Source organism: Salmo salar, chromosome ssa12 (assembly GCF_905237065.1).
Source record: "Salmo salar chromosome ssa12, Ssal_v3.1, whole genome shotgun sequence".
NCBI lineage: Eukaryota > Metazoa > Chordata > Actinopteri > Salmoniformes > Salmonidae > Salmo > Salmo salar.
Window position 1 is genome coordinate 70,846,046 of NC_059453.1, and position 27,749 is coordinate 70,873,794.

At 41.6% G+C, this 27,749-nt stretch overlaps 3 protein-coding genes across 4 annotated transcripts in view; 2 read left to right on the forward strand and 1 right to left on the reverse strand.

Moving 5' to 3' along the window:
- iffo2b (intermediate filament family orphan 2b) overlaps nt 1-4,460 on the forward strand; it is a 44,078-nt gene extending 39,618 nt beyond the window's left edge. The window contains exons 6-8 of one of the 2 annotated variants that reach the window (XM_014133596.2): nt 550-748; nt 1,061-1,159; nt 1,561-4,460. In XM_014133596.2, the coding sequence (XP_013989071.1) occupies nt 550-748; nt 1,061-1,159; nt 1,561-1,794 (532 nt within the window). In that variant the 3' untranslated portion in view covers nt 1,795-4,460. The remainder of the gene's footprint in view (nt 1-549; nt 749-1,060; nt 1,160-1,560) is intronic. The other variant, XM_014133597.2, reaches the window with a different exon arrangement.
- Nucleotides 4,461-11,112: 6,652 nt separating this feature from the next.
- aldh4a1 (aldehyde dehydrogenase 4 family, member A1) lies at nt 11,113-20,954 on the forward strand. Its single transcript, XM_014133595.2, has 15 exons — nt 11,113-11,320; nt 13,487-13,580; nt 13,701-13,793; nt 14,179-14,226; nt 14,326-14,481; nt 14,627-14,776; nt 14,884-14,958; nt 15,101-15,288; nt 15,416-15,489; nt 15,977-16,173; nt 16,371-16,418; nt 16,548-16,700; nt 20,059-20,180; nt 20,406-20,524; nt 20,724-20,954. The coding sequence occupies exons 1-15, from the start codon at nt 11,280-11,282 to the stop codon at nt 20,834-20,836; spliced, it is 1,671 nt and encodes a 556-aa protein (XP_013989070.1). The 5' UTR covers nt 11,113-11,279; the 3' UTR covers nt 20,837-20,954.
- Nucleotides 20,955-26,080: 5,126 nt separating this feature from the next.
- Nucleotides 26,081-27,202, reverse strand: LOC106565958 (transcription factor HES-5). Its single transcript, XM_014133649.2, has 2 exons — nt 27,036-27,202; nt 26,081-26,925 (listed from the first exon to the last, which is right to left on the reverse strand). The coding sequence occupies exons 1-2, from the start codon at nt 27,087-27,089 to the stop codon at nt 26,491-26,493; spliced, it is 489 nt and encodes a 162-aa protein (XP_013989124.1). The 5' UTR covers nt 27,090-27,202; the 3' UTR covers nt 26,081-26,490.
- Nucleotides 27,203-27,749: the final 547 nt, after the last annotated feature.

The window sequence follows — 27,749 nt, forward strand, 5'->3', positions numbered from 1 at the left end:
ATCACAGGAGGCTGCTGAGGGGAGAACGGCTCATAGTAATGGCCGGAACGGAGCATATGGAAGCCATGTGCTTGACGTATATGATACCATTCGACTGATTCTGCTCCAGTCATTACCATGAGCCCGTTCTCCCCAATTAAGGTGCCATCAACCTCCTGTGTCACACACACCCCAGTGGTGCATTGTATTTATATAATGTTGTCCTTTACTCCCATCTAGTGTCAATGCAGAGTGTGGCATTCATTTTGTTTTCAGTAGGGCCACCAAAAGCTAGATGAGAACGTTACATTACAGAATGTCTTCATTGTGTAAATGTATGCCGAAAATGTAGTTTTGAGTATCGGTGTGAATAATAAAAGTATAATTTGTGTTCCACTAAAACTTCTCACTGTCTCAAGTCTTTCTCAAACGCTGTATCTAGTCTGTTTTCCTGCATGTCTTCTCTATGGATCTTTCTTTCTCCTCTGTGTTTGGACCTCTTGTGAATGTGTTGCCTGTTGTTTCTCCTCTTTTCCTCCCTCTTTTCCTTCCTGTCTCTGTGCCACACAGACATTGTTCAGATGATAATTGTGTTGCCAGGAGGGAGACGTTTGACATTGATGACGACTGTGACAGCCTGACGTGGGAAGAGAATGACGAGACCCTGTTGCTATGGGAGGACTTCACCAACTATAACATACAACCCAGTGCCATCACCGCGGCAAACTGCACAGCCACCAGCGCAGCCAACAGCAACACAGAGGAGCCTGTGAGTTGGATTAGATACCACACAGTAAATGTCAACGATACTTATGTACAGGAAAAATCAAACCGTTAAATTACCACTACCTACTGATATACTAATGGTCAAGGGTACAGGAGGGCATTGAGAGTCGGTTACCTCTCATACTTCCCATCCATTCATATTCGGCAAACACAAATGTTTGCAGTAAAATAATGTCTTTTCATTTTGACTTGGAGGTCAAATTCTGCCCATTGTTATGCTCCAGTTGAGAAATGAAATGCAATATCCAAACAGTGAATGAGAGTGTTTTAGCTAATCCTCATTGCTTCTTCCCAGGTCTCTCAGGATGGAAGCCTGGGCAGCCTCATAGATGAGACAGAATCACTATTCAAGACCAGAGAGCAGGAGTACCAGGAGACCATTGGCGCGATTGAGGTGAACAGGCTGTGTGTGTGTATGAGAGCGAGAATGTGACAGAGGTACAGTAACAAAAATAGAGGAGAATGAAATCCCCTGAGATGTATCTACCTGTTAGAGATCTATTGCATCTAACAGAAACACCTGTCAAGTAACAGGACATGGGAGGACAATGACTGCCTTTTGATTTGTTGGTTGTTTTGTCCCTCTTGCTGTTTGGTTTTGATTTGTGACTCCGGTGACCATTCATCTGGCCAGAGTGACTCAGTCCCTGGCAGGGCTGGCACCTGTCCCAGCTCAATGTCACTGATGTCTATCTCTCTCTCCTCCCTACCCTCTCTCTTCTGTCCTCCTTACTCTTTCCTCTTCTCTCTATTTCTATGGCTTCCTTTCTCCTCAATCATCTCTCTCCTTCTCAGATGGAGCTAGCCACAGCGAAGAGTGACATGAACAGACACCTGCATGAGTACATGGAGATGTGTAGCATGAAGCGTGGTCTGGACGTGCAGATGGAGACGTGCAGGAGGATGATCAAAGGGGGCAGGAACTCTCCCTCTGTCAGCTCGGTGGCCAGCAGCGACTCAGGGAATACTGACGAGATCCAGGACGAACTATTGGACAAGGATGGAGAGGCTGAGGGGCCAATAAGCTGATGGCTGTCCTGCCTGGCACCGCCCCTCACTCCTCCACTCACTGACGTGTAGCTGCTCACAGAGCTCCACCCTGCTTGGGGGTTGGCCCGTTTGGCTGGGGGTCCTGATGGTCCTAAGGGTCTGTCCCACTCTCCCAGGCCTAGAACTGGTGCTTATTGTCTATGTTCTCATAGGGATGGAGGCGGACGGTGTTCCTTTGCTTCACAAGTATTATAAGGCAGAGGTGGCACATACAATATAGTGTCAGCTGTGCTCTCTTCCTCAGTGCTGCCTTGCTGGTTTCTTCAACCTAATCAGAACTTCACAAGAACATCCAGCAAAACAGTCAACCTTATCAAACCAGTCGTACTGGCTCACTATTAGCATATTCGAAACAGTTGCACTGTCACCATCGTCAATCTGTTGGCCTGAGGCGGACAGTCCATTTGGTCAACAGGGAACAACATACACAACAGTATTCACCAGTGAGAATATATGCCTGAGGTCTTTTAATAATCACAAATCAAGAGCAATCACTCAATTTTCTACTTGCATGTGCCCCATGGATGTAGATGGATCATTCACATGCAGTACACTGTACATGCACATGTACAATTGGGTATTGAAATGTTCTCACCAGAGTCAATACAAACAAAACAGCCTGACTGGACTCTCCATGGTTACCAGTGTTTACTGGGGAACGGAGCACAGCCCTTTGCTGCATAATGCATTGTTCAAGCTCTATGCAATTTAGCTAGCCTTATTTCAGGATGACCTTCCCTACCCTTCTTTTCCCTTATGATTAGCCTTTTTAAGCTGGGCAGGTGTTTTCTAGTTGTCATTCAGAGTGATCATGTGTGTTCTCCGAAGTGGAAGGAGCAGAATTGTCTCAAAAAGGGAAATGTTGGACTAGTGACCCCTAGTTGTCTTTGTCAAAGTCATACCCTTTTCCTCCCTACCTAATGTTAATTTAAAGTCATACCCCTTCCCTCCCTACCTAAGTCATACCCTTCCCTCCCTACCTATGTTAATTTAAAGTCATACCCTTTCCCTCCCTACCTATGTTAATTTAAAGTCATACCCTTCCCTCCCTACCTATGTTAATTTAAAGTCATACCCTTCCCTCCCTACCTATGTTAATTTAAAGTCATACCCTTTTCCTCCCTACCTATGTTAATTTAAAGTCATACCCTTTTCCTCCCTACCTATGTTCATTTAAAGTCATACCCCTTCCCTCCCTACCTATGTTCATTTAAAGTCATACCCTTCCCTCGCTACCTATGTTAATTTAAAGTCATACCCCTTCCCTCCCTACCTATGTTAATTTAAAGTCATACCCTTCCCTCGCTACCTATGTTAATTTAAAGTCATACCCCTTCCCTCCCTACCTATGTTAATTTAAAGTCATACCCCTTCCCTCCCTACCTATGTTAATTTAAAGTCATACCCCTTCCCTCCCTACCTATGTTAATTTAAAGTCATACCCCTTCCCTCCCTACCTATGTTAATTTAAAGTCATACCCCTTCCCTCCCTACCTATGTTAATTTAAAGTCATACCCCTTCCCTCCCTACCTATGTTAATTTAAAGTCATACCCCTTCCCTCCCTACCTATGTTAATTTAAAGTCATACCCCTTCCCTCCCTACCTATGTTAATTTAAAGTCATACCCCTTCCCTCCCTACCTATGTTAATTTAAAGTCATACCCCTTCCCTCCCTACCTATGTTAATTTAAAGTCATACCCCTTCCCTCCCTCCCTACCTATGTTAATTTAAAGTCATACCCCTTCCCTCCCTACCTATGTTAATTTAAAGTCATACCCCTTCCCTCCCTACCTATGTTAATTTAAAGTCATACCCCTTCCCTCCCTCCCTACCTATGTTAATTTAATGTCTGTAAACATGGAAAAGATTATCGAAAATAATATGGAACAAGGTGCCAGCAAATATGCTGTTTTTGATTTGTATTGCCTTTTGCTGATCACTATCATACTAAGCTTCAGCTACATTTTGTAATTTCACCTAAAATGTATATGTTATGATTGGTAGAACTAAGTTCTTGATTGTCCCTTGGGCTACTCTTTGGTAAGTCCAAAGGGCTGTTGAGAGTCATTGGTCATCTGTTTGTCCTCTCAGAGAGAGGGTATGGAAGATATATTACACAAAACAATCACGGAAACTGGCAACACCATGTACATTAGTTGCTAATACAATTCCTAACTTATACACTGTACAATGCCATATTTGGGTTATATTTTTGCCAATCTGGGCGACGAACCTCAGATGGCGTCTCACAAAAACTCCCCTCCCTTCTGTCCAGCCTATCATATTCCGTTGTCCCATTGTCATGTGCCCTGGATTGGGCTTAGAATTGTTTGTACATGTATAAGAGACACAGGAGGTTGGTGGCACCTTAATTGGGGAGAACGGGCTCATTCCAATGACTGGAGCGGAATAGGTGGAATGGTCAAATTTATCAACCACATGATTTCCAGGTGTTTGATGCCATTCCATGAGCCGTTCTCCCCTCAGCAGCCTCCTGTGATAAGAGGGCTGTTGGCATGTGATCGTATACCCTAGATGCCTTTCTGTTCATAATGCGCTATACGTAATTAATTTTGTTGTATTACATTCAGTCTAATGATTTTCATTGAATTAATCAATTAACAAAATTGATGAACGCACAAGGATTGGGAGAGGTTTTCTGCAATTGGTTTATGAAATGTTGTTAGTTTGCAGAATCAAGGACAAAAGTGCTATTTGTATGATGAGGGTTTTAATAATTACATTTGTCATTGCATTGTCTCTATGGGGAAGAGGGGCTATTGCATTTGGTTGTTTCTCATTTCAACTAGAGGCACATCATAGTTGCAGTACAATAGTGTTGCAATTCTCAATTTCTTAAAGCAAGAGACATTGAGATCGGAATCAATTCCCGTAGCTTTAAATGGGCCTATAGTCCATGAAATTGCATTGTACATGTTGCGGCAGAAATGAAATATTCTCTGTTGTTGTATTAACGATCATGGATGGTCAAAATGGTCAGGACACTTAACTATTTCATCTGACACAAAAAGGCTGGCCCAACCAGTCTAGTGTGTATTATTTCCTAAACCATAGTAAAATATCCAGACACATACACATAACAGATAACATTTAGGGAGAGGCCTTATTCCCAGCTAATCATCAAAATACATTGTATAAGATTTAAAACCAGCATGACGAAAGCCATGTTTTTGTTGGTCCTTTACTGCACCATACAGTGTAGGCTGGTAACCATTAGGCCTATGCCCTTATTTCTAATGTCTCACGATGTCATTTCTACAAAGGGAACAAATCAGATAACATACGCTACATACACAAAAGTATGTGGACACCCCTTCAAATTCGTGGATTCGGCTATTTCAGGCACACCTGTTGCTGACAGGTGTATAAAATCGAGCACACTGCCATGCAATCTCCATAGACAAACATTGACAGTAGAATGGCCTTACTGAAGAGCTCAGTGAATTTCAACATGGCACCGTCATAGGGTGGCACCTTTCCAACAAGTCAGTTCCTCAAATGAGGAACTGACTTGAGCTGCGCCGGTCAACTTTAAGTGCTGTTATTGTGAAGTGGAAATGTCTAGGAGCAACAACGGCTCAGCCGCGAAGTGGTAGGCCACACAAGCTCACAGATCGGGACTGCGTGTAAAAATTGTCCGTCCTTGGTTGCAACACTCACTACTGAGTTCCAAACTGCCTCTGGAAGCAATGTCAGCACAATAACTGTTTGTCGGGAGCTTCATGAAATGGGTTTCCATAGCCGAGCAGCCGCACTGAAGCCTAAGCTCACCATGCGCAATGCCAAGCGTCGGCTAGAGTGGTTTAAAGCTTGCCGCCATTGGACTCTGGAGCAGTGGAAACGTGTTCTCTGGAGTGATGAATCACGCTTCACTGTCTGGCAGTCTGACCAACAAATCTGAGTTTTGCGGATGCCAGGAGAATGCTACCTGCCCCAATGCATAGTGCCAACTGTAAAGTTTGGTGGAGGAGGAATAATGGTCTGGGGTTGTTTTTAATGGTTCGGGATACGCCCCTTAGTTCCAGTGAAGAGATCTTAACACTATAGCATACAGTGACATTCTAGCCGATTCTGTGCTTACAACTTTGTGGCAACAATTTGGTGAAGGCCCTTTCCTGTTTCAGCATGACAATGCCCCCGTGCACAAAGCGAGGACCTTACAGAAATGGTTTGTCGAGATCGGTGTGGAAGAACTTGACCGGCTTGCACAGAACCCTGACCTCAATCCCATCTAACAACTTTGGGATGCACTGGAACGCCGACTGCAAGCCAGGCCTAATTGCCCAACATCAGTGTCCGGCCACACTAATGCCCTTGTGGCTGAATGGAAGCAAGTCCCCGCAGCAATGTTCCAACATCTAGTGGAAAGCCTTCCCAGAAGTGGAGGCTGTTATAGCAGCAAAGGGGGGACCAACTCCATATTAATGCCCATGATTTGGAATGAGATGTTCGACGAGCAGGTGTCCACATACTTTTAGTCATGTAGGGTATTTCCCATTGAACAGATTGTAGACATGTCGATTATGACAGCCCTCCACACTTCTCTGATTCAGCGGGGTTGGGTTAAATGCAGAAGACAGATTTCAGTTGAATGCATTCAGTTGTACAACTGACTAGGTATCCCCCTTTCCCTTTCTTTGCTAAATGTATGGTCAATATTCAGGGGCAGTCTTCTGAGTACAGTCCAACCTAACTATCAGAACTGGTGCAAAGAAATCTCACGCCGTGAGTTAGAACACTTCTGATGTGTACCTGACACATTGTTTTTTTGTCCAGCAAGCAAACACAAATTGTTAATGTTTAATTGAACTAGTATGTAGCCTACCCTTACAGGACTATGATCATCTACAAAGTCTGGCTCATTGAGCCTATATGGGAACCTGCAGTGGTTGGCTTTAAATGTTTCATGGGTGTTTTATATGAGTGGGTTTTATTAATGTAGTGCAAGGGTCTAAAGTGTTACATTAGCCATTGCTGATATGTATTTTATATTGCTTTGTCACCATAACATACAGTGCTTGCCTGTAGTGGGTGGTTATAGAGATAGCAGTAGGTCAGAATCCCCAGTCAAAGTAGCCATTGAGGAAAGTACTGTCTTTACTATGACCATTGATGTCATTGTATTTTTAGACACATCACATTATGATGATGCTATTTCAAGCCTGCTGTTTCTAACTCACATTTCTGTCCATTTCAATGCATACCTCTGTGCATTGTAAAGTACAATGTTCTTTTTATGTCAACTATCAGTAAAACTTTGCATTCATGGGGATTTAGGATATACTGTTGTTAAAAAAAACAAGAATGTACACTGTTATTGGTGTTGGGGGAAAATGAAATAAAATGGTGGATTGCCTTTAGCTTGAGTCTTTGTTCTCCTGTGGAGATGTAGCCTATCATGTTTCATTATACATATTCCAATGTTTGATCTGCATGTAATTGCACCCACGTCATGCACCCATGCTGGCATGCATTTTTTAGATGCATGCCAGCAAAGCCACTAAACAATACATGAATTGCACTATAATGGTGACAAATGGTGCCCACAAACTGTTAGGGCCTACATAAAGCTGTCCCAACAGGAGTGCTTTCTTTTCAGCACCATGGAGTGAATCCTTCAAACTGCTACACCTGGCTAATCAGCGGAGCCTTGTCTGGCAGCAAAACAGTTCATTCAGCCCCATTTACTACCTTTTTAAAAAAACATAGCTGATATGGCTGACTTGCTTAAATGTGGTTTCTACTGACAATTGAGATGCACAAACTATGGCATAAGGGAATGAGTGGATAAAAGGCAATCTGTAATTTTGATTAAGACAATGAGAGAGCTAAAACTTTTGTTCAGCATTTTTGAAATGTAGAGTGACAGAATTCAAAACAGGCTGTTTTTACAATATTTTCCCTGTATACCAAGTCAGAACTGTAGGATAAATAAAGGGGGCATTATAAGCAGAATATTAAATATTGTTCAATATTCCAGGATGATTTCTCTAAAACAGGCTAATAGTCAGAACAGTAGGCTAAGTTATGAGGGGGAAAGGGACCAAATTATTAGGGTGAGGCACATGGGCTACTAACACCTTACTACACAACATACACTTAGTATTACTTTCTTAGCTACAGTATACAGTTGAAGTTGGAAGTTTACATACACAGGTTGGAGTCATTAACTCATCTTTCAACCACTCCACAAATTTCTTGTTAACAAACTATAGTTTTGGCAAGTCGGTTAGGACATCTACGTTGTGCATGACAAGTATTTTTCCAACAATTGTTTACAGACAGATTATTTCACTTATAATTCACTGTATCACAGTTCCAGTAGGTCAGAAGTTTACATACACTAAATTGACTGCCTTTAAACAGCTTATAAAATTCCAGAAAATGATGTAATGGATTTAGAAGATTCTGATAGGCTAATTGACATCATTTGAGTCAATTGGAGGTGTACCTGTGGATGTATTTCAAGGCCTACCTTCAAACTCAGTGCCTCTTTGCTTGACATCATGGGAAAATCAAAAGAAATCAGCCAAGACCTCAGAAAAAAAATGGTAGACCTCCACATGTCTGGTTCATCCATGGGAGCAATTTCCAAACGCCTGAAGGTACCACGTTCATCTGTAAAAACAATAGTACGCAACTATAAACACCATGGGACCACACAGCCGTCATACCGCTCAGGAAGGAGACGCGTTCTGTCTCCTAGAGATGAACGTACTTTGGTGCGAAAAGTGCAAATCAATCCCAGAACAACATCAAAGGACCTTGTGAAGATGCTGGAGAAAACGGGTACAAAAGTATCTATATCCACAGTAAAACGAGTCCTATATCGACATAAGCTGAAAGGCCGCTCAGAAAGGAAGAAGCCACTGCTCCAAAACCGCCATAAAAAAGCCAGACTACGGTTTGCAACTGCACATGGGGACAAAGATCGTACGTTTTGGAGAAATGTCCTCTGGTCTGATGAAACAAAAACAGAACTGTTTGGCCATAATGACCGTCGTTATGTTTGGAGAAAAAAGGGGGAGGCTTGCAAGCAGAAGAACACCATCCCAACCGTGAAGCACGGGGGTGGCAGCATCATGTTGTGGGGGTGCTTTGCTGCAGGAGGGACTGGTGCACTTCACAAAATAGATGGCATCATGAGGCAGTAAAATTGGATATATTAAAGCAACATCTCAAGACATCAATCAGGAAGTTAAAGCTTGGTCGCAAATGGGTCTTCCAAATGGACAATGACCCCAAGCGTACTTTCAAAGTTGTGGCAAAATGGCTTAAGGACAACAGTCAAGGTATTGGAGTGGCCATTACAAAGCCCTGACCTCAATCCCATACATTTGTGGGCAGAACTGAAAAAGTGTGTGTGAGCAAGGAGGCCTAGAAACCTGACTCCATTACACCAGCTCTATCAGGAGGAATGGGCCAAATATTTACCCAACTTAATGTGGGAAGCTTGTGGAAGGCAACCTGAAACGTTTGACCCAAGTTAAACAATTTTAAAAGCAATGCTATCAAATACTAATTGAGTGTATGTCAAATTCTGCTGAAATAAATAATTCTCTCTATTCTGACATCTCACATTCTTAAAATAAAGTGAGGGTCCTAACTTACCTAAAACAGGGATTTTTTACTAGGATTAAATGTCAAGAATTGCGAACTGTTTTTAAATGTATTTGGCTAAAGTATGTAAACGTCCGAATTCAACTGTATTATGGCACTAGTTAAGTACCTTTTTACTCCTGAACATATTTATGTATGCCATAAGAGGTTCAATAATTATTGACTCAAGATTGTTTTTTTTAAATGTATTTGGTTAAGGTGTATAAACTTCCGACTTCAACTGTACATACCTCCCTGGCATATTACATAATTAATGCAGCAGCATATAATACATTTTTGGACTCGCTGTGCTCACTTGAACAGGAAAGTGGCACAGCGGTTCTTCTTGTGGGCACATTTTGTCATGAACCTTTTCATCAAAGTCTGGCATTCTCTGGATTTATGGTGCTTTCAAAACAACAGGGAACCCGGAAAAAAACAAGACTGAAACATGTCAGTGATCTTCAGGTCGGAGCTCTAGAAAGAGGTCCGAGTTCCCGAGTTGGATGACCGTTCAAAACGTATTTTCCCAGTCCGAGTTCCCACTTGTCTTTAACTCACTGAAGTCTGAGATTTCCCAGTTGTTATGAACACAGCAGAAGTCATGCTGGATTAATAGCATGGCGAATATATTCAACCTTTTCTGGCCCATGAGGTTGCCTGTGAATGTTTATCCATTTAAACTAGGAAAAGAGACCCTTATACCCTGACTTGAAGCACACACCCTCCACCGAATAGCAGGGGAAGCAAAATAGTGATTGCTTTGCAACGCTTGCAGTTAGCCACTGATTCCTTCCAAACCACTCATTGTTGAAATTTCCAAATTGTTGTGTAATGTTTATGTCCAAGTTTTATCTATAATTTCTCTTCATATGACAAGGACTGAAAAGGATTTGCCAGTAGATTGTCAAAGTGATTCATTATAATGTCTAGCTTGCTAGCTAAGATTTTGAAAGTTAGACGTTGACATGATCAGTCCAATTAAAGTTACGGTAGATATCACGTGATGTGACGTCATTTTATCTGTGGGCATTTTTTTTTAGCTAAACAGGTGGGGCTGAAAACAAACAGGTGGGGCTGAAAACAAACAGGTGGGGCTGAAAACAAACAGGTGGGGCTGAAAACAAACAGGTGGGGCTGAAAACAAACAGGTGGGGCTGAAAACAAACAGGTGGGGCTGAAAACAAACAGGTGGGGCTGAAAACAGGTGGGGGGGAACAGTAGACTACACATCCTCTGACAGTTCCTACATTTGTCACAATTAAAATCACTTAGGTTAAGTGGGGAAAATCTATAATTATGCAAAAGATGAAGGACAAAAACTTCCAAGAGAAACGATGTACACTACACATTTGATCAATCAGAAATAGAATTTCTCGATTCAGACATGACAGCGCTACTCTGATTGGCTAGGGGTGTCTTCTCCTTAGCGCTAAATGGCTATTCACAGACTCGCCCCTCCTTGCCTCCAGTAAGTTCCATTATGGAAATTAAAGGTGTGTTTACAATACTTCTTTCTTTGAAATATGAACAAGTAGGATTTTAAAACAGCTTCACAGTCTAAATCTTAAGAGTAAATTATGCAATTTATTCTTCTGATGCAATACTATCACTTACTGGGACAATTTAGACGCAATGATGGTAATAACGATGGTGGGCTCCCTATCGGATATTGGTACGGCCTGAATCCTCTGAACTCGCGATACAAGTAACCAGTAGGCTACATTCTCAAGATATCAGACAGTTTCGATGTATCTTATCAGTTCTTGATACATTGTGTCGCTGGCAGTAGTGTGTGTTTATTAGATTGTCCTTTTTCTCTACATATTTTCCATTGAAACATGCTGCGTGTGAGATCGGCATTGTGTCATTCTTGGAGGGGGTACGTAGTTTCACATGAACATACACGATACCAACTCACCTTAGCTTTGACTTTTCGTATCCTACTGTTATTTGCATTGTTTCGGTAGTTGATAGTCGATTTCTGACTTATGATTGTTGCTTAACCAGAACGTTTTTTGCCACACTGTACAATTGGCCAATTAGGACAATTACAAATAAACTGCCAATTTAAAGGCAATAATACTAAATGTGTTATGTAATGATTTAAGAAATGTTTTCCTTGCCAGCCACCAGACCCGTTCAACGCGAGTTAAATGAGTTAAAATAAGTTCTTCATGATTTTGTTTCTTCTGGTTAACATTCCAAGCCGCGTGCGTGAAGGTAACAGTTCACGGAAGTGCACATTCATTCAACAAGCTTCAATGTGACATCTTAATGATACACACTCTCGACATGACTTGAGCTAAAAATGTGGTTAGTTAAAAGCCTGAAGTGGGACTGATGTTCTGCAAGAAATCAGGAAAAGCCAGTTGCATGAATTTTCACCCATGTTTGTTTATGCAGTAACCTCAATTAAAACATTTATAGGAATCTTGAGTCTCTTTAGAGGTCTATGGTGGTAAAGATCAATAAACATTTATAAAGGTTGTCTTTTGTACACCAGATCACCCATTGACAGAGAATCATCTGTGTAAATATGGGAAGGCAGTAGGCTAATCATTTCATTGAGTTCATATGTGTGCGTCTGTGTGTCAGGGCAGAGGGATTTAAGTGTAATTTTAAATATTTGAATACCAGCCCCTGTCTCCCCGGTTTGAAACTCTGACCTTCACTGACTGTTTAGTTTGGCGGTGTTGTAACTTTTCCACAAATAACTTTTAAATAGACACTTCAACCTGATTCATAGAGGGGAGTGTAATAAGAAAAAAAGTCTTATTGCAATTGTTTGCTTGCTGCTATAGGGAGTCTCGGCCAGAATAACTGATGTGAAATTACCTCTAGTAAATTACTTATTCCAGCTGACACAAGACAGCAGCTTGCCAACATGTAGCAGTGAAGAGGCAGGACAGAGTCAGCATAGAGACCACCTGTATACTCATTAGACTGAGTTCAACATTGTACCACGACCACAATCTACGTGACCAGTAAAGCCTTATTCAGGTCAAAAGCATTGTGCCTGGTTTATACAATGTGGGGATTTGGACTTGCCTCAAAATGAACCTGAATGGCATTTATTCCTATCCATCAACATATTAAAACAAAGCTGTATAACGGGTGAAGTGAATGAATGGACAGTAGGCTACCTCAGGTATAGGGCTGTAACACATTGATGAACACATTTTTCAGGATGGGACACATTCCATCCAAAAATCTGATACTATGTGGAAATATCTACCGTAATTTCCGGACTATTAAGCGCACCTGAATATAAGCCGCACCCACTGAATTAAAAAAATATATATTATTTTGAACATAAATAAGCCGCACATGTCTATAAGTCGCAGGTGCCTACCGGTACATTGAAACAAATTAACTTTACACAGGCTTTAACGAAACACGGCTTGTAACAAAAATAAATAGGCTTTAACGAAACACGGCTTGTAACAAAAATAAATAGGCTTTAACGAAACACGGCTTGTAACAAAAAATTACAAATTAGCAGTAAGCTTTAGTTGTCTTTTTGCACTGAGTCAATTCCTCACGCTGCTGTTTCCAACGTCTTATCGACTCATTAAGACCAAGCTCCCGTGCAGCAGCTCTATTTCCTTTTCCAACAGCCAGATCAATCGCCTTCAACTTGAAAGCTGCATCATATGCATTTCTCCGTGTCTTTGCCATGATGAGGGTGACAAAATGACTACCGTAATCAGAATGATGGGAAGTTTGAGAGCGCTCGATTTAATCTAAACCGTAAACAAAAAAGTTGTTTCACCTTAACCCGTATGGCAATTTCATTGGTCTAATGAAAGCTTCATGCCGGCAAAAAAACTGAGCACGTCACAGAATGTGTTTATTTTTTTTTTTAGAAAAAAAATTGAAAGCGGGAAAAATCCATATATTAGCCGCGTCATTGTTTAATCCGCGAGGTTCAATGCCTGGGAAAAAAGTTGCGGCTTATAGTCCGGAATTTACGGTACTGCATGCATATCTGTCTGTCTTCACTTGGTGCGCATTGGTCCTAGCATGTGTGTCTGCCTGTGTGCAGTTTCAGGACCTTCCCCTGTGCAGCTGTTGAGGTGAAGAATGAGCCCATCCTGGGATTCAACGAGGGCAGTCCAGAGAGGGCCGAGCTGCAGAAGGTACACACACAATCATACATGCAAACATAACCTCCACATGCATCATTCAGTATATGCCCTTCATGACCTACAACAAGGTCATCTCTCTAAAAGGTGAGACAATAATTGTGTGTGTGATAGGCCCTGGCTGACCTGAAGGGGAAGACAGAGGAGATTCCCTGTGTGGTTGGAGAAGAACATGTGTGGACCAAAGACATCAGATACCAGCTATCAGTGAGTAGAGTCAACAGCATGTCCCTACTCTGAGCAAACTATTGCTCCATGCTGCCTGCAAATATGGGAGCCTGGAGACTGAAGCTCTCACTTTTCACTCACACTGCTGCTCAGATACACAGCATACTGTCTAAGCCAAACCGAAGCATTCAAGGCCTGTCAAGTTAAACTGTAAATGACTGTAATACCGTTGTGTTATCAGCTGTGTGTTATCTTCGGTTTCTGATAAGATCCATTGGTTATCATAAACCAACATGCTACTTGTGCTGGAGGCCTGCCTGTTATTTCTACCTTTTTGATAAAGACCAGTACCACACTCTCTTTACATTTTATTTCCTGAAGGTATTATAACCGATTGATCAATGTAATTATTTTCTTTTCAAAGCCCTTCAACCACTCACACAAACTGGCCAAGTTTTGCTATGCTGACAAGGTAAACTAAGAGTACAATTCTTCTGTTTTTATGTGTCAGACATTTTCCAAGATTTACATGACATGACTGGATGGTGTTGCCTCGGTATGATTGATATAGGACCTGCTCAACAAAGCTATCTTAGCCTCTGTGGCGGCGAGGAGAGAATGGGACCTGAAACCCATCCAGGACCGAGCCCAGGTCCTCTTTAAGGCTGCTGACATCATCAGTGGACCTAAGAGAGCTGAGATTCTGGCCAAGACCATGATAGGCCAGGTACAGTGAACTATTTATCCTACATGGGGTTTTCATAGTCTTACTGTGTATTTGTGGTGTTGTTGAATATCACCAAGGGGATCTCCTCTGTTTTGAATTGAGTGATATTCATCCCCTCTGCTTTCTATTTAATATTTTTTTCTAGGGCAAAACAGTGGTGCAGGCAGAGATTGATGCGGCTGCAGAGCTAATAGACTTCTTCCGTTTCAATGCGAAGCACGCTGTTGAACTGGAGAGCCAGCAGCCGCTGGACAGTGATGGTAGCACCAACACCATGCTCTACCGTGGGCTGGAGGTGAGCACTCACTGGTCCTAGCACTAGATATGTTAGGTTTGATTTCTGGAAGATCTTATATTGCAGGACTTTTTATGTCAACACTTTTATTTCCCCTTTAACTATAGGGTTTTGTAGCTGCTGTCGCCCCATTTAACTTCACTGCAATTGGTGGAAACCTAGCAGGTACACCTGCTCTCATGGTAAGTCCCCTCCTACTAACAACAATACAAACATTTCCTTATAGTTGTAATTTACTTTACATTAAGTACCTCGTGTGTCTTGTTGGTTATAGTCTGAATTGAACTGGACTTTCTTTGTTTGCCCTGGCTCTGTGTTTGTCAGGGTAATGTAGTTCTGTGGAAGCCTAGCGACACAGCCATGTCAGCTAGCTACGCCGTATACAATGTCCTGCGGGAGTCAGGGTTACCCCCCAACATCATCCAGTTTGTGCCAGCCGACGGACCAGTGTTTGGAGACACCATCACTTCCTCTGAACATCTGGCTGGCATCAACTTCACCGGCAGTGTCCCGTATGTGTCCGTCTGTATACGTTTATGTATATTAACCGGAAACTGTCTGCCACCTCTCATTTAGACCAGTTTCACATAATGTGTGATAACCCCTGTATTTTCTTAACAACCCATTAATCTTTTTCAGGACCTTCAAGCGCCTGTGGAAACAAGTGGCCCAGAACCTGGATATCTACAAGAACTTCCCTCGGGTTGGAGGAGGTGGGTTGGAGCAACAGCCCGTACACCGCCGCGCGCGAGCCGCTGTACAGCCCGTACACCGCCGCGCGCGAGCCGCTGTACAGCCCGTACTCTGCCACGCGCTAGCTGTTTAACTAGCTGTCGGAGGAAACACTGTTCAACTGACAACCAAAGTCAACCTGCAGGTGCCCGGCCTGCCACAAGGAGTCACTAGAGCGCGATGAGCGAAGTAAAGCCCCCCCGGCCAATAGTGCGCCACCCTATGGGACTCCCGGTCATGGCCGTTTGTGACACAACCTAGGATCGAACACCAGGCTGTAGTGATGCCGCAACACTGCGATGCAGTGCCTCAGACCGCTGCGATGCAGTGCCTCAGACCGCTGCGCCACTCGGAAGGCCTATAATTATGGTTTTATTAGCCGTTTAAATTGTCCATTTGTCACATCCCTAACCTATATCACTCTTTACACATTGCTTCACTGACGTTCTCATCTGTCATGTCTTTCAGAATGCGGCGGTAAGAACTTCCACTTTGTGCACAAGTCTGCGGATGTGCGGAGCGTGGTGACTGGGACCATCCGCTCTGCGTTTGAGTACGGAGGGCAGAAGTGCTCAGCCTGCTCCAGGATGTATGTACCAGACTCCCTGTGGCCCCAGATCAAACAGGGGCTCCTGGACATCCACAAGCAGCTCAAAGTTGGAGACGTGAGTGGGCAACTGACCTTAGCTCTGAGGACTGTCAGATTCATCAGTGACTGGCACTAGGGTTATTTTGGTGGGAATAGATACAGCCAGTTGAGTTGTTCTGCTGTAGCAGTTCTTTAAAAGCGTTGAAGTTTATACTGTAAGTGTTCATTCGATGTCAGGTTGTTGTTAAGTGTCTTTCTGTCTACGCTGTCTAGCCCGTGGAGGACTGGAGTACATTCTTCTCTGCTGTGATTGATGACAAGGTACGGTACTGTGACATTTTCACTACACTGGATGCTTGATAAGAACCAGCTTTATTACTTCTGAACAAGATTAATGTTTATATTTTCAATATTATTTCACATTTGGGGTGTTTTTTTATTTTATTTTAGTCCTTTGCTCGTATTAAGAAGTGGTTGGACCATGCCAAGTCATCCCCTAAGTTGAACATAATTGCTGGGGGCCACTGTGATGACAAGAAGGGTTACTTTGTGGAGCCGACCATCATTGAGAGCACAGACCCACAGGAAGCCATCATGGCCGAGGTAAGATTTGATATTGTAGATCACCTCTTTCCCCATCACTGTTAGCCTATGGAACTTCATAATGTGACTCTGTTATGGACCCAATTAGACAACCTACTGTAATACTATACTCGCCGTGTCTAGGGGCCCTACGCTTGCCTAATTGTTCTGTAACCTGACTAGGCAGGTGCATTACTGTGAAAGTATGAATATGCGGTCCGGGTTGGGTGTGGTTGTGCCTGGGAACAGAGTGTTTGCTTACTGGGGATCCGGGGGGACAGTTCCGGTGTGACTCTGGTCGGGCCAGCACAAGAGGGTCATTGATGTTCAGTTGGTGATTTAAAAACTCCAAAAGGGCATGTCAAACGAAAGATGCAAAACCAAAAGCTCCGTGGGTCGGGAGATAACCCTCGTTCAGCTGATTAGCTTGGTAATTCCCCCCACCTGTGCACACACCACAGACTTCTTATGCATACCGGAGCTTCGTTGAATGGCCCAGAGTGCCACTTTCCCCAAGCGGTGGGATGTGTAACTGTGGCCTGACTGTGTGCTGACTAACTGGCCTACCACACATACCTACCTACTACATAACATTTCCAGTTGAAAGATCTCAGAATAAACATCTGAGAACCATGTGTTCTCACTTCTTTGAACTAACCTGCCAGAGTTATACCAGACATGCATACCGAACATGTCAGAATTACTTGACAGACTCAGTTGGGTTTGAATTGCTGAAAATGACTGACTTGTTCATTTATTCTAGTCTAATAGATATTGCTGTTTTATGGCGAAAAGGAGCAGGATTATTTTATCAGTTTTAACTGAGGCCAGCGGTCAGGCTGAGGGCTAAGTGCTTGGATTGATTTATATACATGTATAATGCTTTCAGAAGGTATTCATACCCCTTGACTTATTCCACATTTTGTTGGTACAGCCTGAATTCTAAATTGATTAAATCGTTTTTTTCTCTCACCCATCTAAACACAATAACCCATAATGAAAAAGTGATTATTTAAAAAGAATGTTGCCAATGGATTGAAAATGAAATACAGGAATATCTAATTGACAGAAGTATTCGCACACCTAAGTCAATACTTTGTAGAAGCAACTTTGACAGTGATTACAGCTGTGAGACTTTCTGGGTAAGTCTCTAAGAGCTTTCCACACCTGGATTGTGCAACATTTGCCCATTAATTAATAACGTCACCATTCTCAAAGGGATATTCAATCATTTTTACCTATCTACCAAAAGGTGCCCTTCTTTGCAAGGCATTGGAAAACCTCCATGGTCTTTGTGGTTGAATCTGTGTTTGAAATTCACTGCTCGACTGAGGAACCTTACAATTATCTGTATGTGTGGGGTACGGAGATGAGGTAGTCATTCAAAAATCATGTTAAACACTATTGCACACAATGTGAGTCCATGAATCATACAGTTGAAGTCAGAAGTTTACATACACTTAGGTTGGAGTGATTAAAACTCGTTTTTTCAACCACTCCACAAATTTCTTGTTAACAAACTATAGTTTTGGCAAGTCGGTTAGGACATCTACTTTGTGCATGACACAAGTAATCTTTCCAACAATTGTTTAGACAGATTATTTCACTTATAATTCACTGCATCACAATTCCAGTGGGTCAGATGTTCACATACACTAAGTTGACTGTGCCTTTAAACAGCTTGGAAAATTCCAGAAAATGTCATGGCTTTAGAAGCTTCGGATACACTAATTGACATAATTTGAGTCAATTGGAGGTGTACCTGTGGATGTATTTCAATGCTTACCTTCAAACTCAGTGCCTCTTTGCTTGACATCATGGGAGAATCAAAAGAAATCAGCTAAGACGTCAGAAAAATAATTGTAGACCTCCATCTGGTTCATCCTTGGGAGCAATTTCCAAACGCCTGAAGGTACCATGTTCATCTGTACAAACAATAGTAAGCAACTATAAACACCATGGGACCACGCAGCCGTCATACCGCTCAGGAAGGAGACGCGTTCTGTCTCCTAGAGATGAACGTACTTTGGTGCGAAAAGTGCAAATCAATCCCAGAACAACAGCAAAGGATCTTGTGACAATGCTGGAGGAAACAGATACTAAAGTATCTATATCCACAGTAAAACAAGTCCTATATCGACATAACCTAAAAGGCCGCTCAGCAAGGAAGAAGCCACTGCTCCAAAACCGCCATAAAAAAGCCAGACTATGGTTTGCAATTGCACATGGGGACAAAGATCGTACTTTTTGGAGAAATGTCCTCTGGTTTGATGAAACAAAAATCGAACTGTTTGGTCATAATGACCATTGTTATGTTTGGAGGAGAAAAGGGAGGCTTGCAAGCAGAAGAACACCATCCCAACCTTGAAGCATGGGGGTGGTTGCATCATGTTGTGGGGGTGCTTTGCTGCAGGAGGGACTGGCGCACTTTGCAAAATAGATGGCATCATGAGGAAAGAAAATTATGTGGATATATTGAAGCAACCTCTCAAGACATCAGTCAGGAAGTTAAAGCTTGGTCGCAAGTGGGTCTTCCAAATGGACAGTGACCCCAAGCATACTTCCAAATTTGTGGCAAAATGGCTTAAGGACAATAAAGTCAAGGTATTGGAGTGGCCATCACAAAGCCCTGACCTCAATCCTAGAGAAATTTTGTGGGTAGAACTGAAAAAGCGCGTGCGAGCAAGGAGGCCTACAAACCTGACTCAGTTAGCAGCTTTGTCAGGAGGAATGGGCCGAAATTCACCCAACTTATTGTGGGAAGCTTGTGGAAGGCTACCCAAAACATTTGACCCAAGTTAAACAATTGAAAGGCAATGCTACCAAATACTAATTGAGTGTATGTAAACTTCTGACCCACTGGGAATGTGATGAATAAAATAAAAGCTGAAATAAATCATTCTCTCTACTGAGTTTTCAAATGTATTTGGCTAAAGTGTATGTAAACTTCCGAATTCAACTGTATTATGTGACTAGTTAAGCACATTTTTACTCCTGAACATATTTAGGTATGCCATAACAGAGGTTGAATAATTATTGACTCAAGAAATTTCAGCTTTTCGTTTTTAATGAATAAAATTTCAAAAACATTATGTGGGTATTGTGTTTTGTGCCAGTGACCAAAAAATCGAAATGTAATCAATTAAAATTCAAGCTGTAAAGTCAAGGGGATGAATACTTTCGGTAAGCACTGTATAAAGCAATATATGGAATGGACACTTCATGTTTTGTTTAACTAAAGCCATGTTTCACGCTCTGCTTCATAAATGGGGGACTGGGACAGTCCTCCTTGCTCCAGAACTTCATTAAGGTAGATCAATTAATATAGAAATGTATAACTAACTTTCTTATAACTCTGTTCTTGATGAACGTCCTGTAGGAAATCTTTGGCCCAGTTCTGTCTGTCTATGTTTACCCTGAGAACAACTACAAGGAGGTTCTAAACCTTATAGACAACACATCACCATACGCCCTGACAGGAGCAGTCTTCGCTCTTGACAAGTAAGTTAGAACACTCCATCTGGTTTTCTATGGTGTGGCATAATTTTACTGTGAAAGGGTTGCTTTCTCCCTGAAGACCGAACATTATATCCTTAACTTTTCAGATCATTATTATGGATGCCAACCACGCCTACTATGATCTGCTCATTGCTAATAGATTTGACTTTACACTGAAATTGACACTTGTAAAGAAACGTCCTAATCCTTTAATCATATTTGTTCCAGGAATGTTGTAGATGAGGCAGCTAAGGCCTTGAGGAACGCTGCAGGAAATTACTACGTGAATGACAAGTCCACCGGCTCGATTGTCGCCCAGCAGCCATTTGGTGGCGCCAGAGCTTCAGGTAAAATGACCCACACACCACTCCAAAGCTTTGATATTCATTTGACTGTCAACAGTTCTATGAAGCAGGACTTTTCTTGACTCCTGGTGAGCTCTGTGTCTGACATAATGCCTTCTGCCTACATCATTTTTATTAATATGAAATAGGATGAATATAAGCACTTATAACAGCTAAAACGTGAACTTTCTTGTCTGCATAGGTACCAATGATAAACCTGGTGGTCCTCACTACGTCCTGCGATGGACATCCCCACAGGTGGTCAAGGCCACCCACGTCCCGCTCAGAGAATGGAAGTACCCATACATGGGTTAAAGACAGTACTGTACCCCCTCCCCCCCCATTAAGCCCTCCTCATCCAATCCTAGCTTTGTAGAGGAATCTGTAGGCTTTTTCTCCTATCCCTCTCTCCAGTCAAGACTGACAATGAAATGAAGAGAGAAACCCTCTCCTTACTCGTCCGAGTTTTAGTACTTTTTAGCCCTTACAAGCCTGCACTGAAGCTAGACACAAGTACAAATGTGATTATTAGCTCAGGGTTTCCCAAACCTGGTCCTCGGGACACCAAGGGGTGCACGTTTTTGTCCTAGCACTACACAGTTGATTCAAATAATCAGCTAATCATAAAGCTTTGATAATTTGAAATCAACTGTGTAGTGTTAGGGCAAAAACCAACACATGCATCCCTTGAGGTCCCGAGGACCGAGTTGGGGAAATGCTCTATTAGCTGTTCTAAATTTAAAAGGGGGAGCAACAGCACCCCTCTTTGGCACTTCATGAGATCAGCAGGAGCTGAGCCAGCTCAGGCTGCCTGCTAGCTGTACAGAAGAATGGCACTATGAAACGTCCCATGGATCCACAGACGGTACCAGTCAAAAGGTTGGGGACACCTACTCATTCAAGGGTTTTTATTCTTTTTTTTAAACTATTTTCTACATTGTAGAATAATAGTGAAGACATCAACACTATGAAATAACACACATGGAATCATGTAGTAACCAAAAGTGTTAAACAAAGTAAAATATATTTTAACTCATTCAAAATAGCCACCCTTTGGCTTGATGACCGCTTTACACACTCTTGGCATTCTCTCAACCAGCTTCACGAGGAAGGATTTTTCAACAGTCTTGAAGGAGTTCAAACATGTGCTGAGCACTTGTTGGCTGCTCTTCCTTCACTCTGCGGTCCAACTGATCCCAAACCATCTCAATTGGGTTGAGGTTGGGTGATTGTGGAGCCTAGTCATCTGATGTAGCACCATCATTCTCCTTCTTGGTCAAATAGCCCTTACACAGCCTGGATGTGTGTTTTGGATCATTGTCCTGTTAAAAAACAAATGATAGGTCCACTAATCGCAAACCAGATAGGATGGCGTATCACTGCAGAATGCTGTGGTAGCCATGCTGGTTAAGTGTGCCTTGAATTCTAAATAAATCACTGACCATGTCACCAGCAAAGCACCATCACACCACCTCCATGCTTCACGGTGGGAACCACACATGAGGAGATCATCCGTTCACCTACTCTGCGTCTCACAACAACAAGTTGGGTAGAACCAAAAGTCTCAAATTTGGACTCGTCAGACCAGAGGACAGATTACAACCGTTCTAATGTCCATTGCTTGGGTTTCTTGGCCCAAGCAAGTCTCTTCTTTGTATTGGTGTCCCTTAGTAGTGGTTTCTTAGCAGCAATTCGGCCATGAAGGCCTGATTCACACGGTCTCCTCTGAACAGTTGATGTTGAAATATGCCTGTTACTTGAACTCTGAAGCATTTATTTGGGCTGCAATTTCTGAGTCTGTTAACTCTAATGAACTTATCTTCTGCAGCAGAAGTAACTCTGGGTCTTCCTTTCCTGTGGCAGTTCTCATGAGAGCCAGTTTCATCATAACGCTTGATGGTTATTGTGACTGTACTTGAAGAAACTTTGAAAGTGATTGAAATTTTCCAGATTGACTGACCTTCAAGTAATAATGGACTGTTGTTTCTCTTTGCTTATTTGAGCTGTTCTTGCTATAATATGGACTTGGTCTTGTACCAAATAGGGCTATCTTCTTTGTACCACCCCTACCTTGTCACAACACAACTGATTGGCTCAAACGCATTAAGAAGGAAAGAAGTTCCACAATTAACTTTTAACACACACCTGTTAATTGAAATGCATTCGAAGCTGAAAAATATATTTTGATTTGTTTTACACATTTGGTTTCTACGTGATTCCATATGTGTTATTTCATAGTTTTGATGTCTTCGCTGTTATTCTACAATGTAGAAAAAAGTGATGATAAAGAAAAAGCCTTGAATGAGTATGTGTGTCCAAACTTTTGACTGGTACTATAGTTAAACTGTTTGGTCTACCATAGATTCTACAGAGATTTACTATTAGTTCTAATTAATCAATCTTCTGTTTTTAATGAAATAGCTGCTGTATCTGAGCCTCTGTTTCTGACCATCTCAGTACTGACTGGTCCTGAGGCTACTCACTGTTAAGTTTCCACATGTCCTGCTGTTTTTTTATTATACAGAACTCACTATATATTATAAGTATCAACTGATCATCTGTCATGACAAAAACAATAACCCAACATTTCAACAATATTTCATGACCGCTACAGTACAAGTATCAAAACCCAATGTTTATCATTTTAGGTTTTCTGTTCCCTATTATTGTAAAGAAGAGGAAAGGATGGCTGTTACCATCCATTTTTGGTGCTAAAAAAGTCCTTACTAACCGTCCTTCTTAACCTATATTCAGTAAACATGGTTGTGTGTATCAAAACTACAATAATATGGTTTTCCTCACTGTGGTTTGGTTTGCTGTGCTATCACATTGTAATACTCAACCCCCTGACTGTCTCTAATAGGAAGGTGATGCACTTGTTACACTTGAGCTATGGCTTGGCCTACAGTATCTGGCTATGAGGGTGCCGTTGCCTTTTTACTTTAACCCTGCTTTGCCATCTAATCAGGTTTACTTCAGCAACAGCACACTAACTGTTGTTTTCAAATTTTACTGAGTGTTTGCCCATAAAAAAAAAAAAATGCTTCAACTGCATATGATTGCTCAGTCAAAATCTCAATTTCATGTCATCTTGCTTTTAAAACAAAAGTTGAGGAGGATATATTTTCATAAATGTGTTTTATGTTAATATAAATTATTTGTCGTCTGATGTGCCTGTATTGGCAAAATTAGGGATTTACCTTAATTGAATTAGCATTATTATACATTTAATAATTTCAGAAATGATATTAAACTTGTTTTTAATGTCATCTTTTTGTTTCTGAATGTGGCTTGCTTGACCATTTCTTGTTGTTAATGAGACTGACACATTTTTAAGTTGGTGTTCCTTCAGTTTCTTTAACCAATTTGACGAGTTTAAATTAATGTGACCAGTGGGAACTGGGCGTACTGTTCCACACTGAGGTGTTAAAGTACAAATCTGAGGTTTTACTGCCTCTTGTTGGAGTGTGTCCCAGCACACTACCTTGTCACACTCACTGTGGTGTCTTTAGTGTCACACTCCTGTCACATCAAAGTCAGATGTGAGGAGACCTCATTACTGGGCCTCTGGCATACTCTCCCATCGTTCAAAGTGTTAGAGACACACTTCTACACACAAGGCCAAGCGTCAGTGCTGTAAGTGTAGATATGGGAAAGGGCACTGCCTGCCTGACACACCAAAACATTAAGGACCCCTGCTCTTTTCATGACAGACTAACCAGGTGAATCCAGGTGAAAGCTATGATCCCTTATTGATGTCACATTTTAAATCCACTTCAATCAGTGTAGATGAAGGGGAGTAGACAGGTTAAAGATAGATTTTTAAGCCTTGACCCATGGATTGTGTACTGTATGTGTGCCAGTCAGAGTGTGAATGGGAAAAACAAAAGATTTAAGTGCGTTTGAACGGGGTATGGTGGTAGGTGCCAAGTGCACCGGTTTATGTCAAGAACTGCAACACTGCTGGGTTTTTCACGCTCAACAGTTTCACATGTGTATCAAGAATCGTCCACCAACCAAAAGACATCCAGCCAACTTGACACAACAGTGGGAAGCATTACAGTCAACATGGGCCAGTATCCCTGTGGAATGCTTTCGACACCTTATAGAGTCCTTCCGTGCCCCAACGAATTGGGTCTTTTCTGAGGGCCAGGGGGGGAGGGGTGCAATTCAATATTAGTAAGGTGTTCCTAATGTTTTGTACACTCAGTCTATAGGCCTACTGTCTATAGGTCTCTTTTTTTATACTCAACTTTCTCATCACAACTTATTCCACTGTTTATGAATTCTAATGAGATCAGACAACCAGCGCCAATGTGCAGGCATAGGCAGTGGTGCTGATTTACCTAGAGGGAAATAGAAAGAAACAGATCTTATCCATCATCCAAACAAACCAAATATTTAAGCTGTTCACAAGCACATTTGCAGCTCATTAGTTGAACATTTCCAAACCATCTGTACTGGACTACAAATGAAGTGTTGACCTACTATTCCTATTGAAAGAAGTCTGAAGTATAATCTTTATTTTGTCATGTCAAAACTATTCAGGACAAATCCTGGGTACTTTATAGTGTGTCATTACAAAATTAAGCCAAGTATTCCAGGGGCTGATCTAATTTCTGATACATACTGCAGTGGAAGGAATTGTTATGCAGATTTATGGAATAACATTATGTCTTATGCAGCACAATTGGGAGAGCTCCATGAATGATGCTTCAAATAAATCCCCATCACCCTTTGAATTATATGATGTCCATTCTTCCCTTCAATAATCAGTAGGCCTATTAATATTCACTGGTCATATCCAACTGTTTATGGCATTGTTGTGCATTTCAGGTTTATGCCATATTCACATGGAGATTTTTTATCAGATTCTTTTTTTTACCATATGGCCTCATACCAGCAATAAAATGCCATGCGTGGGATTGAGAATGTTGGAGCGAAATTCGACACACTTCTAATTGACAGTTCTGAATGGTGCGACTGTGGGAAAGAAGTTGCAGGTTAGGTAGGGCTTTCCGGGGCGGCTGTGCTAGCTTTTGTGTTCTAAACAGTAGCTGTACCATTCAATTTGAAAATGTTTACTCAACAGACTCGAGTCTTTCAGGCCTTCATTCTCCAGCCCAAAATCAACCTTCTACCGCTTCTGGAGTGACAACATATTTAGAGGTTCTTCTGGTCGGGTTATTAGAAAAATAGACCACTGGAAACAAAAACCACGAAATTACCGGGGAGTAATTAATTCCCTCAGCTCTTAAAAAGAATTAGCCTTACAAAATATAAGATTAGGATTTTCAGTAGAAAATGCGGAGACCACTTGTAGATTTGCATGGCTTCATTTACCCAAGTCATTTTCTAAAATATTACTAAGTCTAAATAATTGTGTAGGCCTATTGGTAGATCATTTTGTAATGTTAACATTGTCTTTTCATTCCATGACGTCAAATCACATACCTGTCCCTCAGGTGCCACTTTATTGTATGTGCTCTGCTGAGTTGTAGCCTAAGTGTTGTGTCTACAAAGCATGGTTAGACTATACAATAGTTATAGATTCATACATAAATTGTCATTTCATTTATTTATTGGGAATATTGCCATATCAATGTGATACACAATGTTCCAATCAGTTTGTTTCAGGACAAATTACAATTCAGCAACATAGGGCTGAGGTATTTTCCCAGAAATAGATACACCAATATATTATATTAATATATTTTACAATATGTAAAAACATTTTACTTCGCAATTGTAAAGTTAATAATACATGCACATTTGCACAATAGAGGATATTACAATTCTACACAGAAGAATAACAATAATTTTATATTTTACAAACAAAAGATAAAATTGTATAGGGAAGAATAATTTCCAACAAGAAGAGAGCATACTGAGTCGTGCTAGACCAACATATTCTCTGGTTTTGACATCGAAAGTTTCATTACTGAACGTCTTCAAATAGGCTTTGAGCATCACCAGGGTCTCCACAGAGGCCCCCTTCCACCTGGGGTGACACGTTTCGGGGTGCTGCTGTTTTGAGGGACCGTTGCGCGGTTTGGACTCAGCACGACTCTATCACCGAGTTTCTGGGCCCGATGGAAGTGATTGAGAAGCTTCTGTTGTGAGCCAGTCGGCTGGTTTTTCGCCGAGAGGAAGCGCAGCGTCTCCTCCAGGCAGCGGGTGAATCCCTCCGCGTAGCTTTGGACAGGTGACGCTACGTTGAATGAAGCAGCAGGGCGCATGCTGTTGTCTTTCAGGTAAACCACAGCTGTCTCGAGAATGTCAGCCTTTTCCAGTTTCGAGTTGGGTTGGTGTGCTTGAAGTTCGGTTTTGAGGAGTGTCTTGAGCTGTTCGATGCTGCTGTTAATGCGGTCTCGGCGCATCTTTTCCACCACTGGTTTTCTAAGCTGGAGAAAATAAAGGATCTGATTAGTTTAATTGTATTTTTAAAATCATGTTAAAATTCAAACATAACGTATTACATTGATGAAGATAGAGGTAGCCTATTTGTACTTACTTTGATTTTATCTTTCGTGGTCATCACCATGTCGCAAATATTGACAGGAGCCATTGCTGTCGGTCAGTTGTTTGTTCTTGGTAGATAGTCGTCGGATGTTAGAATTGTGGTTTGCCCATCTCGACAGGGTTTCTGTATTTATACACTCCTCACACTGTAAACCCGTGTGGGTCTCAGTTTGACAGGAGTTTCACACACTTGCTGGCCAATCAGGAACGCAGACAGTACAATAAAGAGGCTTCAATTACTTCATGCTAAATTGACTGTCTATTGCCTCAGGACAATGAGCGTGTCCCAAGGGAACAGGTGGAGTGTGCAATAAAAGAGTGCTGTGAAGTAGTTGACTGTTGCTTGCAACTGCATTCCAAGATGTTGCACCATTCTCATGAAAGACTCAGACCAAAAGGCGGGAAAACAAGTCCTGAATAAGTGAATGGTCTTCCAGAAGATTATTCAGTATCAAGAGGCCTTACTGCTGTATGCTTCTTCGCGCAATTTGATTGATAAATCAGTTATTTTGATGAATTGATTCAACCTTACAAAATATTTCAAATGCGCATATTATTAGTATTCTAATAGCAACTCTTACAAGGCCTACTATTGTATTATAATAAAACATAATTACAACAGTATTATAATAAATATAGGCTTATAATGATGTTATTCTAAAACTATTATTATTATTATTGTTCTTCATCTTATTGTTGTTATTGT